This window comes from Lagopus leucura, unplaced genomic scaffold, assembly GCF_019238085.1.
Source record: "Lagopus leucura isolate 7727_CA_CO unplaced genomic scaffold, USGS_WTPT01 Super-Scaffold_54, whole genome shotgun sequence".
In the NCBI taxonomy this organism is placed as follows: Eukaryota; Metazoa; Chordata; class Aves; order Galliformes; family Phasianidae; genus Lagopus; species Lagopus leucura.
Window position 1 is genome coordinate 4,050,008 of NW_024962251.1, and position 23,871 is coordinate 4,073,878.

Sequence of the window (23,871 nt, forward strand, 5' to 3'; positions counted from 1 at the left end):
TCAGGGGCTAATAGGAACTGAAGCTATGCAAACTGAACAGTCACTATATTTTTTACAGAATCTGAAGTTGCTTATTATAGCATCTGTGACTGCTTGCATTCAGAACTTTACTTGTAGGTTTAAATTATCTGCTGAAAATTATATACTGTAGCTTTCTTTGCTCCCCTCACATAGAATGAACCATGTTCTTCCATTTCTTCTACACTGCTTGTGTTTCCTTATACTGTAAAATATAAGAACTGCTGCTCACGTGAAAGAACAAAATCTTATTAGAAGCTGTGATGTCTGGATTGGTTTTTAAAACTAAGCTACAGCCACAAAGTGCATATTTGCAGGCAAGTGAATGCTAAATGTACAAATGGACAACAGAATAATCAATTTATGTAATATTTTTTGTGTAACAAATTTACAAATATCTGCTTTGCAGTAACAGCACAGGCTCCCATTTTGAAAATTTCTAACAAGTACAGCATGTAATAGCCTTCTAACAAAAAGATTTATGGTTCTTCATTCCTTCCCCTTCCTTTCAGCCAAACAAATAAGGAAAAGCTTGCTGAACCAATGATGATATTGGCAGAGGCTTAGAATTACGAGAACAATTCCACTCTAAACTGTATTAATAAAGAGCTAAATAGATACCTGATGCAGATATTAAAGAAAAGCACCATCTGCTTTTTGAAACTACAAGCACGGTCCTAAAATTTAAGTGTTTGAGTATTTCCAAAATGAAGTAAAAAATTAATATTCACTTAGCAAAATCAAAGCCTGAGAATGTGAATTTGTGGTATTCACCATTGTTGTGAGTTAATTCTCCCCTGGGACAGACCCTGTTAGAAAACCACAGTCTGTGTCTAAGTGCTACTAAGAACTACATTTACAAATATTTGATTGTGAACATAAGATTGTGAAGAAAGTTATTTCAAGGTGAATGTTAATAAAATCAGACTTCTAGCTTACAGAACTTTATACATATACATTAAAATGTTCAAAATACACTTGAGCAAACAAGCTGATAATTTATAGACAAGAATAAACAAAATACTTTTGAGAAATATAAATAACTTGTTACTCACATGAGTTTAAATTTATCAACCTGACACATGTATCACAAGATTCATAGATCACTGATCTTACAATTATTAATATAACAACTTAGGTCATTTTTAGTTTTTAAAGGAATGAATTTGAAAATCCATTACTGATCTCACCTGTAATCAGATACTTAGCAGTGTTCTGTGACTTCTGCATTTCAGTTGATTTGAAAGTGAGATCTTCCTGCATAATCTTCAACTCTTGATTGGTAACAGATGAAATTTGTTTCATGTGGTTCACATTCTGTGTGCATTACCAACAACAAGAATACACTTTATCTTTGAATCTACAAATGTTAATTGGGCAATTGAAAGCCTCCTCTGTCTATTAATTGGCCTTTCTACTACAGAGACTGAAACAGTGGAACGATTTAAATGTAATGAATTTTCATTCGGTCAGTTTTCAGTAAAAGACATAGTGCTAGATCAATGAAGATTATACAAAAGTTTATCTTTCTAGTTTTAAGAATACATGTGTTGCCATATCAATCTATTCTAAAGCATGTGTTACAGCCTAACATATTCCTTACAGTGTACTAAACTGAAACAAGAGAATTAAAGTGTTGATTTAATGAAAGTATTACTCAGCTGAAACATTTCTGTAACAACAACAACAAAAATCTACAGGAACCAAAAATGTTAACAGGAAAAGTGTTTTGAAAATGCAAAGAAAGGCAGATGGTAAGGGGGAGCATTTTTCAAAGTACTTACACAAAATATTACATAGCAGGGCATATCAGACATAATTAAATACATCAGAGAGACAACAGGAATACTACCAGTTTTACTGGTTAGTGGTGACAAAGCATCTCTGAACTTAGTATATTCATAGACTTTAGATAAACAAAATACTGCAGCAGTTCTAGTCTGAAAAGTTTATAATGAGTAGAATAACATTCATTACAGCACATACAGTGCTTACATATGCACTTGTTTTTCTGGTCACAAATATTCAAAAGTTGTTTCCCAGAAATAAAGAGAAATTAAATACTTATTTGTAGTACAACTCTATGTGGTAGTTTGTCTTGTTTGGTCATTGTAAGAGATTATTATGTAGATACTTACTGGGAAAAAAACATTAAAAACATCACCTTGCTTTATCCATTCATTCTACTGTTCCATGTTTCTGAACACCTATTTCAGACAGGATGAGGGAAATGTGCTTACCCTACTTGAGTGCTCCAGGAGTGCAATAATACTGGTTTCTATTTGGGCCTTTCGCTCCAGTTCCTGATTCTTCACCTCTTCAAAAGTTTCAAGAAAATCTACATATCAACAAAGATGATAAAGAAGGCCGCGGTTTACAGGGATACATCATAAGACCTTGTAGTTCTCTCTTGAAGCTTTATATTAAATTGACATGATGCACATGACAGGCTGCTTTGATATTAAATGTACTAAAAAAAGCAGGTGGTACAGTCTTTGAAACTTGTCAAGGGGTTGGAATGAAAAACAGCCATTTTTCTCCCTATACACATATTTGCCTAATGATATCATGTCACCATTAGGTTTAAGCTGAGGGTTTCCATTCCAGAGGACAGGACTTTCATCACTATCACTTTTGATACTTTTTTGAATGTCCAGTCCAGCACTTGCTGGTCTTCATTTTTCTGAAAGCAACCAAAATAGGCAAGCTACTAAAGGTAGCAGGCAACTTTACTGTCTCCAATGGCTTGGACTAAATAACAAACTCTGATAAAGACATGAGTCTACTATCCATCTGGCATCATCATTTTCTTGTTGTTTACTGTCCTTTTTCTACTTCTCAGTCTTCTATGGTCACTCTTGTAAGCATGCACATGAATCTGACAAGACAGCTGTAATGTGTTCCTATGATGTTTGATGAAAAGCTTTGAAAGATGCTCTGAGTATTTGTGAACGTGTTGCAAGCCTTAAGATATCAATTACCTTGTCCTGAGACAGACTACAAGCTTCTATGCAAAGACCAGGAGATAGCTTTTCTTCAGCTCTAATTTTATTGTTAACAATACAATAAAGCCTGTATTTTAATGTAACTACGCCTATCTGATGTATATTAGATAACTTACTGTCCATGCTTTCTTCTTTCTTCTTCAGCTCCTTATATTTCCAGTTTTCCTCACCTACAAGAGATGTAACATCGAATTAATGTTTTATCATCTCAGTCCTGGATCCCTTTAGGTAGGAAAAAATGTCAATTAAAAAATAATAATAATAATCATAATATGTAAAAATAGAAAATTCATTCGATGTCATTTAGTATTGTCACATTGTCACATGGTTAAAAATACATACATTAATATTAAAAAAGATAATTAGCTTAATAAACCAGTCTCTATGCAGTTTTAAAAATCTTTTGGAAATGAGAATTTTTGATAAATAAGAGTAGGATAGGTACTTGGCTTGAAAGAGGAAGGTGGCAGGGTTTTTCTGAAGTAAGGTGAATTTCAATAATAGAAAAAAGTGCTTTCCTGTCCTTGGGTACCATAACTTGTTAAACTTTTTGCAGCTTTGTTTAACATATTGGCCATTTCACTGACACTGTCTTGTATCAAAATGGACTTTCTTTAGGACATGTAGCCTTTAAGCTACAGTGTGACAATCTCAGGGAAAAATAAGCAGGGAAACTCTACAGGCAATGGGATAGGAGAATAAAATGCACAGAAATTTTTCTACAGTTATGTTTAAAAGATCTTTTCCAACAGATCTTCACTGTCCATTAGGCACAAAGAATACAATACAATAGAAAATTCAGTCTGTCCTTTCAGTCTAGCAATTGACTTGAGGTGTTGTACTCCTGAGCTGGAGAAGACTAAGAGGGGATCTCATCACTGCTCATAAATATCTAAAGTGCAGGAGCCAAGTAGATGGGGCCAGGCTCTTTTCAGTGGTGTACAACAGGACAAGGAGCAATAGGCAAGAACTGGAATACTGCAAGTTGCATACAAACACAAGGATGAATTTCTTTACTGACAGAGTGACAGAGCACTGGAACAGGCTGCCCAAAGAGGTTGTGCAGTTTCCTTCTCTGGAAATACTCAAGATACACCTGGACACTCTCCTGGTCAACCTCCTGCATGAATGTACTTTGGCAGAGGGCTTGGATTGATCTCCAGCGTCCCCTTCCAACCCCTACAGTTCTGTGATGCTGTAAAGAATACTAGTAAAATGGAAGACCCGTGTTTTGAAATATGCAATTTAAATACTGAGCCAGAAATTAATCTGGGGGGAAGAGGGAGGTCAGGAAATTCAAGGACAAAGAAGAAGACAAGAGAGAATCTGAAGTGCCTTAATGCGTAAAAGAATTATTAGTTCTGCTACCAACTTATGAATGCATTGGTTATTCTTTTTGTTGCCATGCACACCATTCACTATACACAATTACATGTTATAAATTTCCATAAATTTGCTATAGGCAAACAATCCTTCTGCTGAAACAAAGTTTAAAACAAAAGATAAAAACCAGAAGAATACAACTCATTACATATAAACAGCGTATAAACAGGAGGGAGAATGGCTGTTTACAAGGGTGGACAGCAACAGGACATAGAGGAATGGTTTTAAACTAAGACAGAGGAAGTTCAAGTTAGATATTAGGAGGAAGTTTTTCACACAGAGGGTGGTGAGGCACTGGAACAGGTTGCCCAAGGAGGCTGTGGATGCCCCATCCCTGCAGGCATTGAAGGCCAGGCTGGATGTGGCTCTGGGCAGCCTGGTCTGCTGGTTGGTGACCCTGCACTTAGCAGGGGGTTGGAACTAGATGAGCATTGTGGTCCTTTTCAATCCTGGCCATTCCATGATATGATTACTAGCACAACGTCAGCACAGCCAGACTGTATAGTATGAACATGTCAGGAGCAGTCTCAAACATTAGGACAGCCAAATGCTGTCTGAAAACAAATGCTTTCCCAAACATACTGCCCCTTTCATAGACATACAAGACATTGGACTATCCCTTATCTATTACACTGAAGTATATAAAAGCTGCAGCTACTTGCAGGTTGCAACTGGTGTGCTTTAAACTGAGAATCAAAGTACTATAGAATCGTTATCTAACATCAGAAGGTCCAACCATCAACCCATCAGCACCATGCCCACTAAAACACCATTCCTTTCATGGAGCCCAATCTGGAGATGTTCAGCCCCATTGGGGTGATACCAACATTCCTCTGTCCTAAGTTAACCTAGCTTAGATCTTCACTTGCTATTTGGGCTTTTATTAGCAGAAAATCACCCGTTTCAGAAGCCAGCAGTAAAGCTAAGCCTTTTCTTGTCCTCACATACAGGCCTGAATGAAATGTATGGGCTGCAGTGCCTTCAGCTGAATGACCCTTTCTACATTACTTTTTAAGCACATCTGTTATTTTTAGAAAGACAGACTTATTTCTCCAATAATATACTGACAAACTGTTACTCAAAAAGTAAAAGATCTTTCAAGTAAGATCACAAGGTAGCTTTCTTCTTCATATCCCGACTGTTACTTAAGATGTTGATGGAGAGCAAGTGCTTTCTCCTACATGTGCTTTAAATCCTGTTTTCCAACAGAATTTTTTTTTTCTGGAAAAGTGAAGGAAGTAAGATTAGTAATGAATAACTCACAATATGTGAATCTTACTATAAATTGTGAAAAATAATTCAATTCTAACCTTCTGCACTTCTCCAAAGAAATAAAAACAAAACCAAAGAGAGTTGCACAAGAGAAGGGAGAAAAAAATGAAAACATAAGAGCAGGATTGTAAAATAGAATGTGGAAACAGAAATGTTAATAATACACTCTATAAATTATTTACAAAAAATAATGAAATATCTGGAAAACTATGAAATACTTTGTAAGCAAAAGATGGTAGACATATCCAACACTTGTTTACACTCAATTTTAGAAATACTTACTCACTTTGAAGAAATTCATTGTTAAAATTCACAATGGTTGCTAATGAAAATGCATAAAGTAAAAAAATTCCCAAACACATTAATTTATCAGTTCTATAGAGGCTAAAGAATTTGTTAGAATGTTCTTCAAAATATATGCACATGTTTTTGTAACCTATATAAACAGAATTGTCTATAATTAGGTTTCCTATGGAACTTCCGTTTTATAGAGCATCTTCCACAGCCGTTTAAAGTCTAAGCAATTTTCTTAACAACTATAACTTTCAGTGCTAGTACTAATCCAGATCTAACATAGCCTGCTACACTACAGCAGTTGCTTGCTGCAGATAAGCTTCGAAGCTAACACAGCTTTCAGGCAACTCACAAGCTCTCCCTGCTGACATCAGCGTGAGATGTCAGATAAAAGAATAGCTGAGTTCCGGCTGCTTTGCATATTAGCATCAGTTCAAACCTTCTCAGTTCCACATTCACTGATAAAAAATTGGACAGAAAGCCAGACAGCTGTACTACTATCAGTTTGATAGTTTTACCAATCAAACAAACTTGATGAATGCTCCTATCATCGTGTTGTCATTTCTTGCTTTCTCAGCTTCTCATTTTTCAGCTTCTCTGAAAGAGAAGTCTGCAGCTCTAGACACCAGCCCATGTTCTGATGGTGAACAATGAATGTGCGCATGAGCACAGAAGTTTCAAGTATGTATGTCATGACATGGTATATTTTCCAGATGTAGGTCTGTGTCACCTAACATCACTGTGAAGTGATCCTACCTTGATGCTTCTCCAAATCCATGTCAAGTTGTTGAATAACCTTTTTAAAATGGTTTGTTTTCTTTCTTACTTCTGCCAGCCTAATAAGCAGATAACGAAATCCAAAGTTAAAACTACTTTGTCAATTACATTTTTTTTTTAAGATAGAGAGAAGTATTAGAATCAAACCAGCAAAACATAGCTTCACAAAGGCAAAACAATATTAGAATTACATATACCTTTTATAATAATAGTAATGTGGCTAGTCTACATTAGGTGTCAGAACTATTACTCTTTTTAATTGAAATCTTTTTTGTGAGTCATCAGTAGCTTTTCTCTTACTCAACTGGCCCCTCTGCTGGCCAGTTTTGCAAGAGATGCAACTGATGTGAGATGCAGTGTAATTAGCAAGAGATGCAATGTAATTAGCAAACTACAACAAAATTACCTTTTAAAATGTAAAAATCATCAATGTGATCACTAAAATCTTCTAAGAAATTGCCAAATTAAACACTGTATGAGATAATCAGTCAAAACGAGAAAGAAAGCTACCTCAAACATTTTTCTGTAAGTTCCCACATACAATTCTCTGTTAGTATATATTATGAAGAACTCTGTTAAATAACTTATTAACCAATCAAAAGCTGTCAATGTATTAAAAATTAACCAATGATTACAATCAGTAATACCGCTTAGAAGAATTTTAAATTGTTTCTAGGACAGTTAAAGTATCATGTCAAATCTTCTGTGAATAAAAAAAAAAAATCATAAGGCTCAAATGACAAAAAACTATCAACCAGAGCTTATGGCAAACCATCAAAAAGATGTAGTATCCAAAAACCAAGAAGCAATGCCCGGTTACTCCTCAGAATTGAAATCTGTGTAAACAACTTTGTAACTCTGAAGTCTTAAGAGAGCATAACAAAAAAATAAGGGTGTCTACAACGGATAACTCTTTAGGGATGAATGTGTTTTACAACCTTAAAGAAGTTTACATCAGTTTTATTAAGAACTTACTGTTCTTAAGGCATGTTTGTAATGATAAAAAATATTCTATGCAGACCTAAACTGTTGATCACTACAAAAATTATTTAGCTGAAGCAGAATATATACTGTTCCCTGGGGAAGGTTAAGACGTGTAGAGTTTGCAGCATGTGATGAATATGTGATGGATTCAATTATTTCTCATTAGGCGCTAAATGAAATGTATAGCAACAAAAAAATGGGATTACTCACTGTCTTTCCATGCTTGCTATTTCTTGATTTTCTTCTTTAACCTGTAAAAAAGTACAACTTTGGAAGATGAAGTAAAATCTACAGATGAAGAAAGGAAAAATCTATAAAATTATTTCGTTATTCATTACAGCAGAGAATAGATTCGGCCTATGAAAACTTGCTGCCACATTATTCAGCAACAGTTCTTCACTGAATAAAACAGGAATAATGTATGCTTGATTTCTTCCAAGTGCTCCTTTGCTTTCTGAATGCTCTCTTAACTATGTGATATACTCATTAGTAATGTTCAATATAACAACCCGTGTATGAAAGGCTATATAACGCAGTGAAGTTCCTTGTAAAGTAACAAACTTTTCTTTGACCAGTACATCTGTAAGCCATCTCAAAATGATACTGTCTGGAGTTATGCTATAGTATGGTTCGATAGGATCAGCTTTCATCATAACAAAAGAATGATGAACTGGAAAAAGTCGACCAGATGAAAAGTTGACTGTGCTAATTTTGTTTTAGCCAAACCTGAAACATCTCTTCATCCCTTCATGTATATAATCACATGGTTTGTGCTAGTTAAAGAGCAAATAACGACAATACTCAAAGAGAAGTGTGTTCAAATACTCTCATTCCTTAATACACTGATTGACTCAGAGATTCCACTAAATCATATGATTTTATGTTCTTGCCTGCTTTAGTAATCTCTCCCTTTCCTCCTGTGGAGATTCCATGTTCTTGTCCTCAGCAATCATTTGATTCCGATGTTCTTCAAGCTCACTGAGCTTTTCACACAGCTGCACTGCCTCCAGTTTCACCTGGGAGTGTGCTATTTCCTGTTATGAAAAACAAAGCACCTACTAGCAACTTCCAGACTGCAAAAGAACATTGCAGAAATTATGCTCTAATTGAACAGCACTGCTCATCGTCTCTATATAGAAAGTGAAGCTTGATTGTTACAAATAGTACAGAAGTAGTATAAAGAATGTACTCTATAATCTAGAATCAACATTGCATTTTTTTGAGTGGAATATACCAGTCAGCATTTCTTGCTCTGAGGGTTCATCCCCAGGCCAACATTCTGAGTAGGCTTACTGCTATTTTATAATTTCTAAGGGAACACAAACCATGTAGATCATTCCAAAGGACCTGAAAAATGTTTGCAGGTATCCAAAAATGATACTTATGGAAGACAGACACGACTGTATGTTTCAGCTTACAGATCCCTTTCTATCTGTAAGGAAGCTAATGTGAGAAACTTTTTGCTTAGTATTTTAACAACGTATGAAAAAAAGTTGTTTATGTGGGATAAAAAAAAATTTAGCAGGTACTACTTTAAATTTCATACTCAAATGTCATTTACTTGAAGCACAATTGTGAAAGAAGAAAATCATTCTCCCACATCCTGAAATCATGTTGAAAAATTAAATCTCACAAATCCTTAAGAATGTGAATGGTAATTTCACACTTATCTTCAGAGGATAACTGCAAATCAGCCAGAAGTCACACAAAACATTTGACAACTAAATGACTAACACTTGGAAACCTCATTACTGCCACCCAAATTTTGTATTTGAGATCTAGAAGAAACATGTTAATCCACAACTGATTATAAATGATTGGTGGAAAATAGAGAGGCAGCTTTGATATCCACTTCTAAGGCATAATCCTACAGCAAATGGAAATCTAAGGAGGAAGGTATTAGTTTTTTACACTGCAATTCTGCAAACATTGGTACTCAGGCTTGCTTTTATCATACATACAGCTCTCAGAGACACCTCCTTTATGCTTAATGCATCCAATTCCCGCTGCTGAGCAAACAATTCCTAAACAGGGAAAAAAACCACCAATATTTAGATTAAAATTACCACTTGATTAAATTAATTTTCATTCTGCAGTCTAGTATCCAGAAGATGCTGTGAAACATCATCTTCTTTGGATAAACTCTGCTTCTCCAACTAGCTTACATATAATATTCACTTAATTGGAAAAGTTTTTTTCTGAAATTAACTCTTGTAACTCTTCCTTGCTGTTGGGTAATAACCAAAAAATGTTTGCCCTTTCTGCCGCCTTTTTCTTAAAATCAATACTGAGAGTAGAGTTTATCATTCCTGTTTTAGAATTTAAAGTCAGATTTTAAAACCTGAACAAGCCACCACAGCTTATTCACAGTGAAGAAACAGGTAGGTCCTGACTAACGATTCAGCTCATCTAGAGATAGCTGGGAAGCACTGGCCTTCAAAGATGTTACTCCCCATACAGGCTACATAAGGGAGCCTTCTAAGACTGCATGCCTGAAGTTCAGTGAGGTTATTCCAATCCTAGAGATGTTACTGCTTTTGTTAACATTAGAACTAGTGAAACAGTAAAAATTTTAGAAGGCACAGTTTACTGCTGTCATACATCCAGACACAGAACAAGAAGCAAAAAAAAAAAACAAACAGTCAGATTTATTTTTGTGCACAGGATGAGAAAATTTCGCTTTAGTGCATGTAAAACCACTGTGATTGCTTTTTACCTTTTGCTCACTTTTCACATGTGGTTGAGCACCTAAACACTACAGAAGACTTAAAATCTGCATGCTGGTCTCCAAATTTAAAAAGAAAATGATGAACACGATTTGTTTCTAAGAAATTCTAAAATGTAACATATATGTTTTCTATGTATTTTTCAGGCACCCCTACAATTCATCAATATACTGGCAAGTTTGTTATTGTATTACTCAGTTTTTACTTGAATATTTAAACTGTACCTATAATGAGCGGAGCCAGGGTAAGAAACTTTTTAGGTTAAATACTAAGAAATAAACGAACCTGGGACACCTTTTCATTTGCAGCCTTCATCTCCATATACTTAACTTGATTTTCCTCAGTCATGTCCTTTATTATGTCATCTGCTGCAACTTTTTCACGTTCAATATCTTCTTCCACGGCTTGAATTAACTTTTCTGTGCTGTAAGAATAGCACACATTTGTGACTTTTAGAAGTCTCTACTACTATTTTTCCAACCCCACTGATGTAAAAAGTAGGAGAAGACACATTACAAAGTAGTACCTTTACCTCTAATAAGTCTCTAGTTTTTAATGACAGGGACTCTGGGCTAGATACCTCAATATCTCTATGAGACCAGAAATGATTGACTTTGCTGTTATGCATTGTCTCTGGTAGTTGTGTTCTGAAAGAAAGTTAAAGCTCAGTGCTTTTTTAAGAGGCAATAAAAATATTAGCAATGGTTGTCCCAAAGGATTCATTATTCAAGGGAGCACAACACTAGATTTCGAGGGAAACTGAAATAGGATTGAGGCTTGGAAGTCACAAAACATTTGAGATACTAAGTAAAAAAAATCGAGGCATCAACACAATAGAGAGCTACTGAAGTAAAAAGGTTTCTACTCATCTACATAGTTGAGAATGGAGAATGAGAGGAAGGCAAATCCTTTTCCAGTTTCAAGCTATACACTGGGTAGAATGAAGCCTGCAGAATGAGCACCATTAGGAGAAAAAATTACAGGACACAATGTTTGTGTATCACGATAATGTCTTTGTAAATATGCATATAAACATGGTTTCTGATCAGAACAAGTACCTTCCTTTTCTTCTTAGGGATTTCTTCCTGACTTACAGCCCATGTCCTTAAATGCTTGTAATTTTTATAAATACTGAACTTGATCTATAACACTCCATAGGTTGTTTCTTTTTTTTTTTCTTTTCTTCGATGCTTCTAAACCACAAGAACTTAACAAAGACTTAAGCAACTATTTAAGCACAGCTCTTTACCTCAGCATGCAAATCTTTCAAAAAATTCTTAATGTCCTGACAAATCACATTAAAAAAGTCCAAACTTTTATCCATCTCCAACATTTCTTTAATCGACAATAATCCACCTTGCTTGTAAATATCCAGTGGCATTTTAACTCAGTGCTTCCTATATGATCTGGAACTTGACACTTGAGCATGCTACCATCAGGCTATCCTATTGGCTGCAGAACCAATTAAATTGAAGATGATTATACAAAATTACTCAACCTAGTCAATGTTTTGCTAAGATATTCCAGTTTCCTTATTTTTTTACATGGCTTGCTTATTCATTAGGTACAAAGGTTGAAAAAAAACAAAGTGCTGTTACATGATATATTTCTTGTCAGTGCAGTGAGAAGTCTGTGTGGGTATATGGTGCTCCAAGAAGCAACAGAAAGGTAAGACACTTGGCACATCTTTTTCAAAATGTAGGCAAAGGTTTTCTTTTAAAGCTTTTCTGCTAGACTGGAAACAAATATATCTTGACATACATTAAAAGTTCAGGAATTGCTACGAACCTTGTACGCACGAAGTTGTTGATTGTGCTTCAGTAAAAAGCTGGAGTACAGCCTGATTCACTTCTAAAAAGCAGAGTGCCTGATTATACAGACCTCATTGCCTCCCAGATCTGCAGTTTTCTTTACATATGTAACAAAAGCAACAGGAGTTACATTACCACTGAATGGTACAAGTTGCACAGAATCCTCCAAGGAAATCTTCTGAATAAAACATTTTGGAGTTGAAGTAACAAGGACATGTCAGGGTTCTATCTATGTATTACTAGGCTCAGTTTCTTTCCAAAATAATTCCCTTAAGCAGCAATTCTGGTTTTACTGAAAAGCTGCACTGCAATTAAAATCATAGATCCTTCCTTGTTCTTCGGTTGCTTACAACTGTTCCCCCGTATAAATGCAGGAAATCAACTTTGTAAGAAAAACTCTAAGTTTTCAAAGATATATTAAAGAATGGGGACTGCGTTTTGACTTGGACATATTTGCAGTGAATTTTTAGACAGAAAAATGATTTTTCCTGTTAATGGCATCCCGGTTACTCAGATACGTTAACTCTTTCCTTGAACTCATAAAAAACATTTAAATTAATTTTCATTGTTAACTTGATTGTTATTAACTTACAAACTGAGTAACTGTTAAAATAATATCCAATATTTTTTCCCCACTCTATTAATGACAGCATGTTTTTTTTTTTTTTTTTTTAAATCTGATATGATAATGCTATTAATCGTATTTCTAGATGCCATGGTTAATGTCTGCTCTGTTTCTGAGCATCTTTGAAGAGGTATCTCTGAAGTCCAAGTGTGCCATTAAGTTTCAGCTTAAATGCAGTTGATATGGGGAGTTTTCAAAAACCCCCGCATGTTTTCCACTAGTAATACACAAACTGCCTCCAAAAAGTATTCAAGAACCAGTACAGCCTTTGACTACAACAGTTCCTAATACAGCAACATTCTACCACTGCTGTTACTAGTACCCCTCATCCCTGCCACTTACTGTGTCTTTTTGTGTTCGATGCAAACTTCCAATAAGAGCAAAAATACACAGTGGTTCAGAGTAGTATGCATTCCTCTTTTGAGGAAGTCAAAGAAGTGTACACAATGATTCAGGTAAGTGAACGAAGCTACTCCTCAGAGACACAAACCCACAAAAGCAATCAGATGTGACCAATTGGCCTGTGACTTCATCTACTCCCAACTTATCAAAGGCTTTGTGGCACTCTTTTTAAGGATTGATATATTTCTTTTTTCTTTTTATGGCTGCCTACATTTACTTCCTTATTTGTGCAACTGAGCTTCCTTAAGTAGACTGGACCCTGCAAAATTCAGTGAAAACTCTGCAAGAAGCACTTTAAGCAAATATCTCAATTCTTGTTTTCTGATCTTCTTTAAACTAGAAGATTGAAATGGAGGAAGGAGATACTGAGGTTTCACTCAGTCTACTACCTTTTCTCCATGAGACTCCATACACACAAAAGACTAAAAACATCACAAAAGGGATAATCTATTCTTATCTATTCTTATCTATAATCTCTTCTTATTCTAAAATTCTACTTCAAATCTTGCATAAACGTGGATCACTTTAACTTGTAAAAGTCAAGATTTAACACTCCTGCTTAGTAGATCTTGCAAGTTATGGCCAGGTAAAACAAGAAAATGGATACACATTTTCTGAGAGAAGTTAACACTGCAGAGAATATTTATCAAAAATATTCCCGACTCTCAAAAAATATGGAACAAACCTATACAAAAACTCCAGCACAAGAGAATGAAGCATGCTTCCTTAGCAACAACTATGCCTTCATAAAACAGAAGGACACTACTTATGTCATATATTATACTATGGATAATAAAGAGATTAGAAGATCTAATCATTAAAAATTCACACAAAAAAAATATGAATTCATATAAGAATATATGAGCTATCTGTCCAAATAAACCAAATACAGCATTCTGCCTCCATCAGAGGAAACAAAAGAAATTGGGCATGAGGGCATGAAAGCCTGAATACTTTCTTCAGTCGATTCCTATTGTAGTCCTCCAGTACCCATAACTGCTTTAAAGGGATATTAATAAGTACACATCAGCCTATTCCATTTGTGGATCTGTTGTCTATTAACCTTCAGATCAAACCATTTTCTGTCTGCTGGTACTGCCCACTGGATTTTAGATCTGCCCCAATCCAGGGAAAGCTCAATGCATTACAGCTGATAACATGTTTTTACTCTTAATTTTACATTTTACAGTACCTTTGTAAATCAAAATGTACTGAGTTACTTATTCGTATGTTAAACTACTACTACACTGATATCTTCACCGAGCAGGTGGTGAGGTGCTGGCACAGGCTGCCCAGAGAGGTTGTGGATGTCCCATCTGTGGAGGTGTTCAGAGTCAGGTCAGATGAGGCCTTGGGCAACCTGATCCAGGACTCAATTTAGCAGTTGGCAACCCTGCCTTTGGCAGGGGATTGGAACCCAATGATCCTGGATTCCAACCCAAGCCACTGCATGATTCCATGACTCTGATCTCAACATTGAAAAGCGTTGTTTTTTACCAGACTCTGAAGATGAAAATGTCCTGGCTCATAATCTGGGCTGGAATGCTGCTTTGGAATCAAATCACTGCTGACTGCAACATTACTTCTCAAACTGTAAGTTATGTGTAAGTCATCCAAGTTTGCTCTGAAATAGGAATTAGCTCCTGGAAATCATATTAAGTGGTGGAGCAACACTAAAACATGTATATATTGGTCAAATCTCTCTCTGCCATTTTGGGGCAGGCCTAAATCACAACAGGACAAGACCAATGACTGCTCAAGTGTAAGCAAGAATGTGCCAAAACTTGCCTAAGTCAGGATCAAATGTGTGTAAGATATTTGAAAGTACTCCTAATATTCTTTAAGATATTATAAGATATTATTTCAAACACTATTTTTCCAAAATATTTGAAAACAGAACTCCCAAAGGATATACACAGTACAGAACAGACCCTTAATCTGTTTTTAATAAAGCGAACTAGATACAGTCTGGTCTCAGCAGTAACAATTTGAACATAGACTAGAAGGAGAAACAACACAATCTCTTCCTAGTAATCAGAATCTCATTTAAATCCAATGCAAGTACCCTGCCAACAAAGCTGCAGTAATGCATTACTAACTGCAGTAAGCTGCAGCAATGTGTTAGGAAATCTACTTTTGTTCAGAGGAGAAAAATGTTTCAAGGTATAAACATTCTCAAACCTGAAAAGAGTACAGCAATGCTAAGCTTCAGCAGCGAAAAATCAAAATTAATTTAAATGCTATACATATAATAAAATTATGTGCTAAAGATGGTTGAAAGCCTGTTCCAAAGATGTCTTCAGTAGTAAGCATCGCTGTTCTAAAATAAAATGATACATTAGGAAAAGGTAATTTTAGTTAATTCTTAGACTTGAATCCACTTTCTCTGTGTTGCCTTTGCTTGGTGGTTTCGTGACAATGTGGGAAAGGAATCCTTTTCTACACTGTCAGTCCTCACATCAGAATTTCAAAATAGCCCTATGAACTCCAAAATGGTATGCCAGATCAGTTCTATTTAGAACAATAACCACATAAGCCTTGCAACTCTATCAAAATTTAAGAACTAAGTGTCCTGACCATCAGATCCTTACACACTAACACAGCTCATTTCCCTGTATCATTAATCTACAAGAACGTTATGGAAACATTAACAAAACAGCATGTAGACCAGTAGAACTTTTCTTGCAAATGGCAGCCATTAAAAAGTATTCTTCTATTCCCATTAACAGTTATCACAGGAACATCTTCACTGGACATCTCTATTGTATTTTAATTGTTGATACTATCTTTTTTCAACAGGTCATTTGTGATGAGTCTGGAAAGAACCTCTCTAGCATCCCCACTGATTTGTTGCAAAATGTTACTGAACTAAATCTCAAAAATAATAAAATTACTTTAAAACACAATGACAAAAACATTCTTATAAGGCTTCCTAACCTCACTAAGCTTCATCTGAATGAAAACATGATTACTGTACTGCATAATAACAGCTTCTACAATTTGACAAAACTTGTAATTCTGGATATCAGCAACAATTATATTAATACAGTTCATCAAGCAGCATTTGCAGGATTATATCAACTGAGAGTGCTGAATCTTTCCTATAACAGGATTACTCAATTAGATTCAGATGTATTTTCTTCTCTAAAAAATCTAAGAGTTTTGAATCTGCAGAATAACCTTTTGGAATCTTTTCATATAAAACCATCTTTTAAATTGACTACAATTACCTTAGATGGAAACCCATGGAACTGCTCCTGCAGCCTCCTTGATTTACAAATGTGGCTAACTGCTTCTAAAGTCACAATGGGTAAGTTCTCATAAGAGCAGCATTTCACACCTGTTTGCCTCAAACAGTCTTACCTTAGTTTTTTCCTGATCTTAATAAAATTCACCATCAACTTCTCTGTGTTTTAGTTATCACTGATTTTTTAAGATCTTAATGCCAGTTAGCTAACAGTATTTACAAATGATCTCTATTGCTCCTATTCACAGAAAATGAAAACAACACTACGTGTACATTCCCAAACATAAAGCAAAAAGTCTCTATCAAGACTGCAACTATTCAACTAGTTGACTGCGAAACTGAAAAACTTTCTGAAGAAACCACTATACCTTCCACCTATGCCATTAAGCATCAAAGCACAGTCTTTCTAACAGCTCTGACTTCAAACATCACTGGAAACAATGGAACCCATGCAGGTAATACACTGTTCTCTTCACTGCTTGCAATCTGTTTTATTTGCTGTTTCATAATTCATACATTTTACATTCCTACTACAGTTATTCTTTCATCAAAGCATTAGAACAAGTGAATTTTCAGGTTTTATTGTAACTCAGTTATGCCCCTATCATCTTTTATGTGTTCTCAATCTAACTATTAAGAAATTCATACTAGAGTTCTTTCAGATATTACACATAAAGATAACTATTTTTTTTTTTCTTCTGTCTGTTTGAAAAGAACTTCCAGTTCTCGGCAAAAGCTGGACCTTCCTCGTGGGAGTGCTAGGGTTTGTCCTAAGCACTACACTCCTGATTTTCACTGCCATAAAATGCCCAACATGGTATCAGTATTTGATGAGCTACAGACACCGTCGTCTGGAAGAAAACGACCCTGAGATGTTTGAACAGGAGTTCTCAGCAGACATGAGTTCCTTTCCTGCAGTATCAGACATAGACAATGAGGATCCCATAGTAATATTTGACAAAACTAACACATTTGAACCTGAGGAAGATGGATTTATTGAGGACAAATACATAGATACTTATGTAACTGAGCAGAGCTAATATCTTACACAGTGGACAATGAACTGACTTTTCAATCTATTCAGCCTTCCACATTACACTATTTAAAGACAGTACAAAGTGAACCTAAGCAGCCCTGCATCTCAAAAAATTTGTAACAGTGTACTGCTGCACGAGTCATAAAGGTTAAAAATTTGGTCATGTTCACATGTTAGTGCCACAACAAATATTTTGAAAAATGAAAGAATACTGATCATCCATGTTTTAGAAAAAACACTACAAATTACGGGAGGAAAAGAGCTTACTGTACACTGCCTAAAATGACAAAGTCCTTAAAAAGCAGGTTGTGAGCCTGATATAATTACTGACACTGTAAAGATGAAGAAGTCAGAGACAAAAAACTCCTTTTTTAAACATCTGAAATAGAACACAGTCAGACTGGGGACATAACCCAAATCAATGGCATCATAGCTCAGTGGTTTAACAGGCAAAACAAATGTCTACAAATATTTACACTGAATCAGTAGGCCAACTTAAATGTGCCTACATACAGTAAAATGATAACCAGCACTACTTATTTGACGCCTTTGTGCCTTAGTTCTTGATCAAACCAAGTCTCTGCACACTTTGTTAACACTTAGACTCTACTTAGAGATAAATCAGACATATTTATGAGCTGTTGAAAACCACAATAATAGTGCAAAATGAGTTATTAAATGCCAAATTGCTATTTTAAAACTCAACCTTTCAGCCTATCACCACACACACTGTTCTCAGGACTTACAAATTCCTATTGCAAACAGCTCGCTTCCTTTACATAAATCCTTACTCATTTATATATGCATACTCACTCCTTTATATACATCCTACCAGGCAGGAATTGCTTTCTAGTCTCCACTTATGCTTACTTTTTCCCCTCTGCTACTACAACACAACATCCTCAATCTGCCATAAGTAGGTTTCCACAAACCAGGAGACTTCTATGCCATCCATCTTTTTCTGGATGAAAGGTAAGTTACTATCACAGCAGCTACTCATAAGAATTTAAAAACAGAAACTCCAGCTTTGACTTGATACTGGTATATGATCTGAAAAGTGTTTGGATATCATTTGTTTCACAGATTAGACTGCTGATAAATTCCTGAATTCAGTAACTTCTCCATTGTTCTCAGGTAAAGAGTTGGCAGTATTTGACAGGCATATACTTTGTGTACTTACGCTTGTTTTTCTGTGAAAATTTTATCCACACTTTGAGCATCTCGGTCATTCTGAACTTTTAACTAGAAAAAAAAGAAAAAATATATATTTGAATGTAATATATAAGAAGAAAACATATTGTATGTACAAGTTCAAGGTTTTCTGTAATGGAGAAAGAAGCTGCTCAGAATGCAACAGAGAAAGGAAGAGCAAAGGCCTGCTGCTCTTGTTCTCATGCTGGCCTGAAGAAACAGTTTCTGAAATTCCAGTCTTCCACTGCAACTCTGTGTTTGAAAAACAAGTGCAATCAAGGCTGTAGCAAACCAATTTGCAAACTATTACTATGGCGTTCATTAGTAAAATAGTGTTTAAGCCCATAGATAGAATGCAAATCTAGCAGAGCACTCTTCCCTTTGTGTCACAGACAATGAGACTTTATTTTTAAATGAAATGTGGAAAAAAAAAAAAATTGGCCAAGAAACATAGGTGGTTTTTCAAGCTACCAAAATAACAGAAAAAGTAATCTCAAGAAATGGAAAATGCCTAATGCTTTTAAGGCACTTGTATAAATTGTCTCACTATCTTGGACAATTAAGAAAATTAAAAAGAACAAATCTGATTGATTCTGTCATTGGCCACATCACAGACTTGACTGGAGTTATTTAAAAGACAGAAAACAGAAGAGAAGTAAAATTTCTAGAGCATTAGGAAGCTTCAAGTTGCAGTGCAGACAACTGAATTTGCCTTTCATCAGGCATAGTGTTCTATGCTTTCTGGTCGGTAACACTCGCAATTTCACTTGGGAACACAGCCTTCTCAAATTTAAGACACATTCACTATCATCACAGAAGGACTATTATCTGTCCATACTTTGGACAGTTGTCTCACTGCACACACATGATGTTGCCAAGATTTCGGTCCAATTTAAACTGGAGAAGAAAGTATACAATGTAAATTAGTACCGTGCTTTTCTATATATGTAATGTGTTCAAAGCACAGATATCTAATATATACCATTTCATTGATTAAATATAGCAAATATCCTAATCCTTACCAAATTGTATTCACGAATCACTTCTGCTATGTCTGCATTGGTGTTAAGTAGATCCACAACCTGAAAATAGACAGAATTCCAACTTGTAAGATTCCTCATTTATTAAAAAGACAACAATAATTACACACACACACACACACACACAAAAATATTCAGAAAAATCATAAAGCATTTGTGAAAATACAGTATTTAACTATTAATGCAAACAGAAAAACATTTGAATTTTAAATCTGAACAGATTACATGCAGTTCATAGAAGTAATTCTCATTTAATATGGCTGTACAAACTTAAATATTATACAGCACACATTTCTTAACTGCATATGCAACAGCTTATCCTAACACATACTAAAACTTGTTTTGTTCTCTTTAGCTTTTACTTTTTCCTCTTCTGGTAACTGAATAAACTCATCATTATTAACCACTACACTTTTAAGGAGAAACAGCAGTGAAAAAAGAAGTTGAAGCAAAGAAAAATCAGTAGCAAACAAAGGAAAGAAGGGCTAAGTGTGTTTTCAGTGTCAAAAGCTGAATGTAGCATACCATGTTGTAGTCTTCTAGCTGACCTTGCCACTCTTTGATTTCACCAGCTAAAGCCTCTGCCCTGAATACAAAACAAGAAGCCAAACTTAAAACAGGAAGTGTTACATAATAAAGATGAAATAATAAAAAGAAAGATTAATTTAATGGTTCTTTGAAGCCTGCACAGTAGCCTGGTGACTGAGAAAGTTAACTTCACATTAGTTACCACAGAGCTCACCTTCTCTCATATGACAAATAAGCAGATTTCTCTTGCTTGTACATTTTTATTTCTTCCTGCAGCTTGTTAATTTCTAATGTGAGTTCACTGGTTTTGCTTCTGCAAAAAATAAAATTAAATTACATTTAAATACACAATTAAAACAGTGAAAAACAAGATTTTACTCCATGCGTTGCGGAAAAACTATCTTTCTCACACAGTACCATGTCTCCAATGAACTATTTCTAAGAAAAGCTAGATAAATAAAGAAAAATTAAAGCAGCTCTGCCAGATAAAGTCATAAGCAAATATTAGAAAACCTGGCTATGAAATTTAATGTTTTCATTATTTTTTTGTTCTGGTTGAAACAGTCATGAATGTTTCTGAAATGCAACAAAAAAATCATAGCATCCTTTCACAGAATATGGATATTATCCATATGAAAAAAACCAACACTGCCTTTCAGGGCTGATCATGCAATCCTGTAATATAATCTGCTGACAAAGCAGCATGTGTTTTTATCAGTGCCACCTAAAAGCACAAGCTAGAAGTATACACTAAAATGTGTGATTCTACCTCTTACAACTGAAGCTAACTGAAGACCCATTAAATTACATTAAATGACACAGGTGGAAGCTCAAAAATCACTGATGCTTCTGTAACAAATGCTGTGGGAAACAAATGAACTTTGCTAGCCTACAAACAAAATGTCGAATAAATGTTCTACTTGGATGCAAGCATAACTTTCCTCTCCTGCTACAAACTACCAGCAAAATGACTTTCATGTCTGAGACAGGACAGATTTTATTATCAGTTAACACCAGTTATCCCACACTACTGTTAAGCATAATGGATGAGAAAAGAGGGAAAAGAGCTCTACACCTTTTGCACTTTGAGTTTAAGGCATACCTCAGCAGTCCAAGATAATAAGTTCTATCCATTATCTGTCTCTGAGGACCTGGCAAAGGAGAATAAAATGACATTTCACTATACAATAACTCATTCTGATTTAATAATTTGCAGATTGTACACACAGAGAACTGTCATCTTCTCAGTGTTCTTGAATAGATTTTACTTCACTGAAACAAATGAAAGCAGAAATTCCTTTCAGAATGTTGTGTAGATACAAAATACTTTTTCAGCTATGTTAAACACTTTATTTACAAAGGTACGTTGCAGAATCTTACTCTGCATCCCTGGAAGAAGATACAATTTATCCTATTGTTCCTTTTAAATTATATTTAAATAGATGCAAAAGTCCTAAGCAAGCTCAGGCATTGAAAAGCCTTTGTCTACAGCCAAAATCAAAGGACAGGGTGTGCTTTAATTTTCCTCTCCTCCTCCCTCCTTGTAGTCATATCAATTCACAATTTTTCACAGGTGTGTACACCTATGAAACATTTTCCTTTAAGGGCTCCTTTAAAATTTTTTCAGACACCTTGATACCTATTTTCTACAGAAAAAAATACCTTTCATTCCAGTTTTCATTCCACTTAGTCCCTGCTGTGTGACTGGGCGGTCTGCCACTTTAATGTGAGGTGACAAGATTCCACTTGCAGTTGAAGAACCAGCACGAGAACCAGGTCTTGACGTACTGGGAGGCATCTAGAAAAAGAAAACAAAATCCCATCAAAAAAAACCAACTCTGAGTTATGAATTTTTTATCTTCATGCAATCACCAAAGCAATTACAAACTTAAGAGTTAGTCGCTGAAATCTTCATATAAGAATCTTTCACTGTCTATACCTCTTCAGCTAAACAGAGCTTCAGTCAAACATCTGCTGCAGAAAGGTCAGAGATTGCTTTTGAGGAGTTAATCGCTGTGGTTTGTGAATGACACTGATACTATCCTGATTTCCCAGATGAACTCATGATGCAAGACCTCACTGACCTCTTTCCATCAAAATTACAAAGAAAAACTCTTTACTGAATGAAAACCTTTCAATTCTTCCTGAGAAAATATCACAGAATCATACAATCATAAAACATCCTGATGATCACCAAGTCCCAACTCCCGACTCTGCACAGCACCACCCAAAAATCAGACCACATGTCTGTGAGCACTGTCCAGAATCATCCTGAACTCTGTCAGCTTGGTGCCTTGACCACTGTCTTGGGGAAGCTGTTCCAGTACCTGGCATCCTCCTGATATACAAACAGACCTTTCCCTGACACAGCTCTGAGCCATTCCCTCAAGTCCTGTTGCTGGCACCAGAAAGCAGCTTCCTATGAAGAGCCGTAAGCTGCCATGAGGCCTCCCCTCAGGCTTCTCTGCCCCAAGTTTAACAAATCGAGGAGCCACAGCCTCTCCTCACACCTCTAGTCCTCTAAACCCAACACCATCTTTGCAGTTTCTCTCTGGACACTCTCTAAAACTTTCACATCCTTTTTGTACTGCGGCACCAAAACTTGACACAGTACTCAAGGTGAGTGCAGGCACCGAAGACACTAGTGCAGGATAGAGTGGGACAGTTCCTACCATCACCTGAATGGCAGTCTCTGGATACAGTTGGCCTTCCTGGCTTCCTGGGCACAGTGCTGACTTGTGTACAACCTGCTATGATCAGGACCCCATATGTTCTTCAGACACTTTCCAGTGTCTCATCCCCTCCATCTGTATATACACATACAGTCTTTAGAGCTAGGGTTGCATCTTCCCAAGTACAGAAACTGGCACTTGCTCTTATTAAACTTCACGCAGTTGGTGATACCCTTATTTGTCTAAATTTCTCTGCAAGGCCTCTCTGTCCTTGACAGAGTCAACAGCTCCTCCCAAGTCAGTATCACCAGTAAACTTGCTCCAAACACCTTCTAGTCCTACATCTAATCAATTTATGAAGACGTTAAAGCGAACTCACCCTAAAATGGAGGCTGGGGATCCCCACTACTGACCAGGCACCAGATTGATGCAACCCCATTTACTATAACCATTTCACAGTATTATGCTTTTGTTTATCCGTCCTGAAAACTTATGAAAGTCTGAGTAGCAAGTAATGATACCCCAGTTAACTTTATTTTTTTTTTCTTTTCACATACCCCTGTTCCTATCCTGGCTGCTGATGGAACTCTTGCTGCAGAGGACGGCCTTGCTGGCAGCCCTACTCCTGCTCTCGAAGGAGGACGGCCTATGGGAGTTCTGTGGCCGCTCGCCATGCCTGTTTCCTTTTGAACTTCTCCCTGGAAAGAAGGATAAGCAACAGTCTTTTCACAACGACCACAGAACAACTCGCTTAAATTTCATTCATCTTTTTTCACATTTCCTCCGAATCCCCCAAAGCAGCTGCCCTTTCAGAAGCGGGGCACAAAGCAAGACCGTGCTCAGAGCGGACCGAGTGGGCA

General features: G+C 36.0%; 1 protein-coding gene across 1 annotated transcript in view; it reads right to left on the bottom strand.

Moving 5' to 3' along the window:
• The window catches only part of IFT74 (intraflagellar transport 74), a 32,252-nt gene that overhangs the window by 8,294 nt on the left and 87 nt on the right, over window positions 1-23,871 (bottom strand). Inside the window, exons 2-16 of the mRNA XM_042874205.1 lie at window positions 23,569-23,709; window positions 22,002-22,137; window positions 21,442-21,490; window positions 20,554-20,652; window positions 20,337-20,397; window positions 19,794-19,853; window positions 18,761-18,822; window positions 10,745-10,883; window positions 9,695-9,757; window positions 8,624-8,767; window positions 7,944-7,984; window positions 6,729-6,808; window positions 3,140-3,193; window positions 2,259-2,356; window positions 1,209-1,335 (exon numbers count right to left, since the gene is read on the bottom strand). Of these exons, the coding sequence (XP_042730139.1) occupies window positions 1,209-1,335; window positions 2,259-2,356; window positions 3,140-3,193; window positions 6,729-6,808; window positions 7,944-7,984; window positions 8,624-8,767; window positions 9,695-9,757; window positions 10,745-10,883; window positions 18,761-18,822; window positions 19,794-19,853; window positions 20,337-20,397; window positions 20,554-20,652; window positions 21,442-21,490; window positions 22,002-22,137; window positions 23,569-23,685 (1,330 nt within the window). The 5' untranslated portion in view covers window positions 23,686-23,709. The remainder of the gene's footprint in view (window positions 1-1,208; window positions 1,336-2,258; window positions 2,357-3,139; window positions 3,194-6,728; window positions 6,809-7,943; window positions 7,985-8,623; window positions 8,768-9,694; window positions 9,758-10,744; window positions 10,884-18,760; window positions 18,823-19,793; window positions 19,854-20,336; window positions 20,398-20,553; window positions 20,653-21,441; window positions 21,491-22,001; window positions 22,138-23,568; window positions 23,710-23,871) is intronic.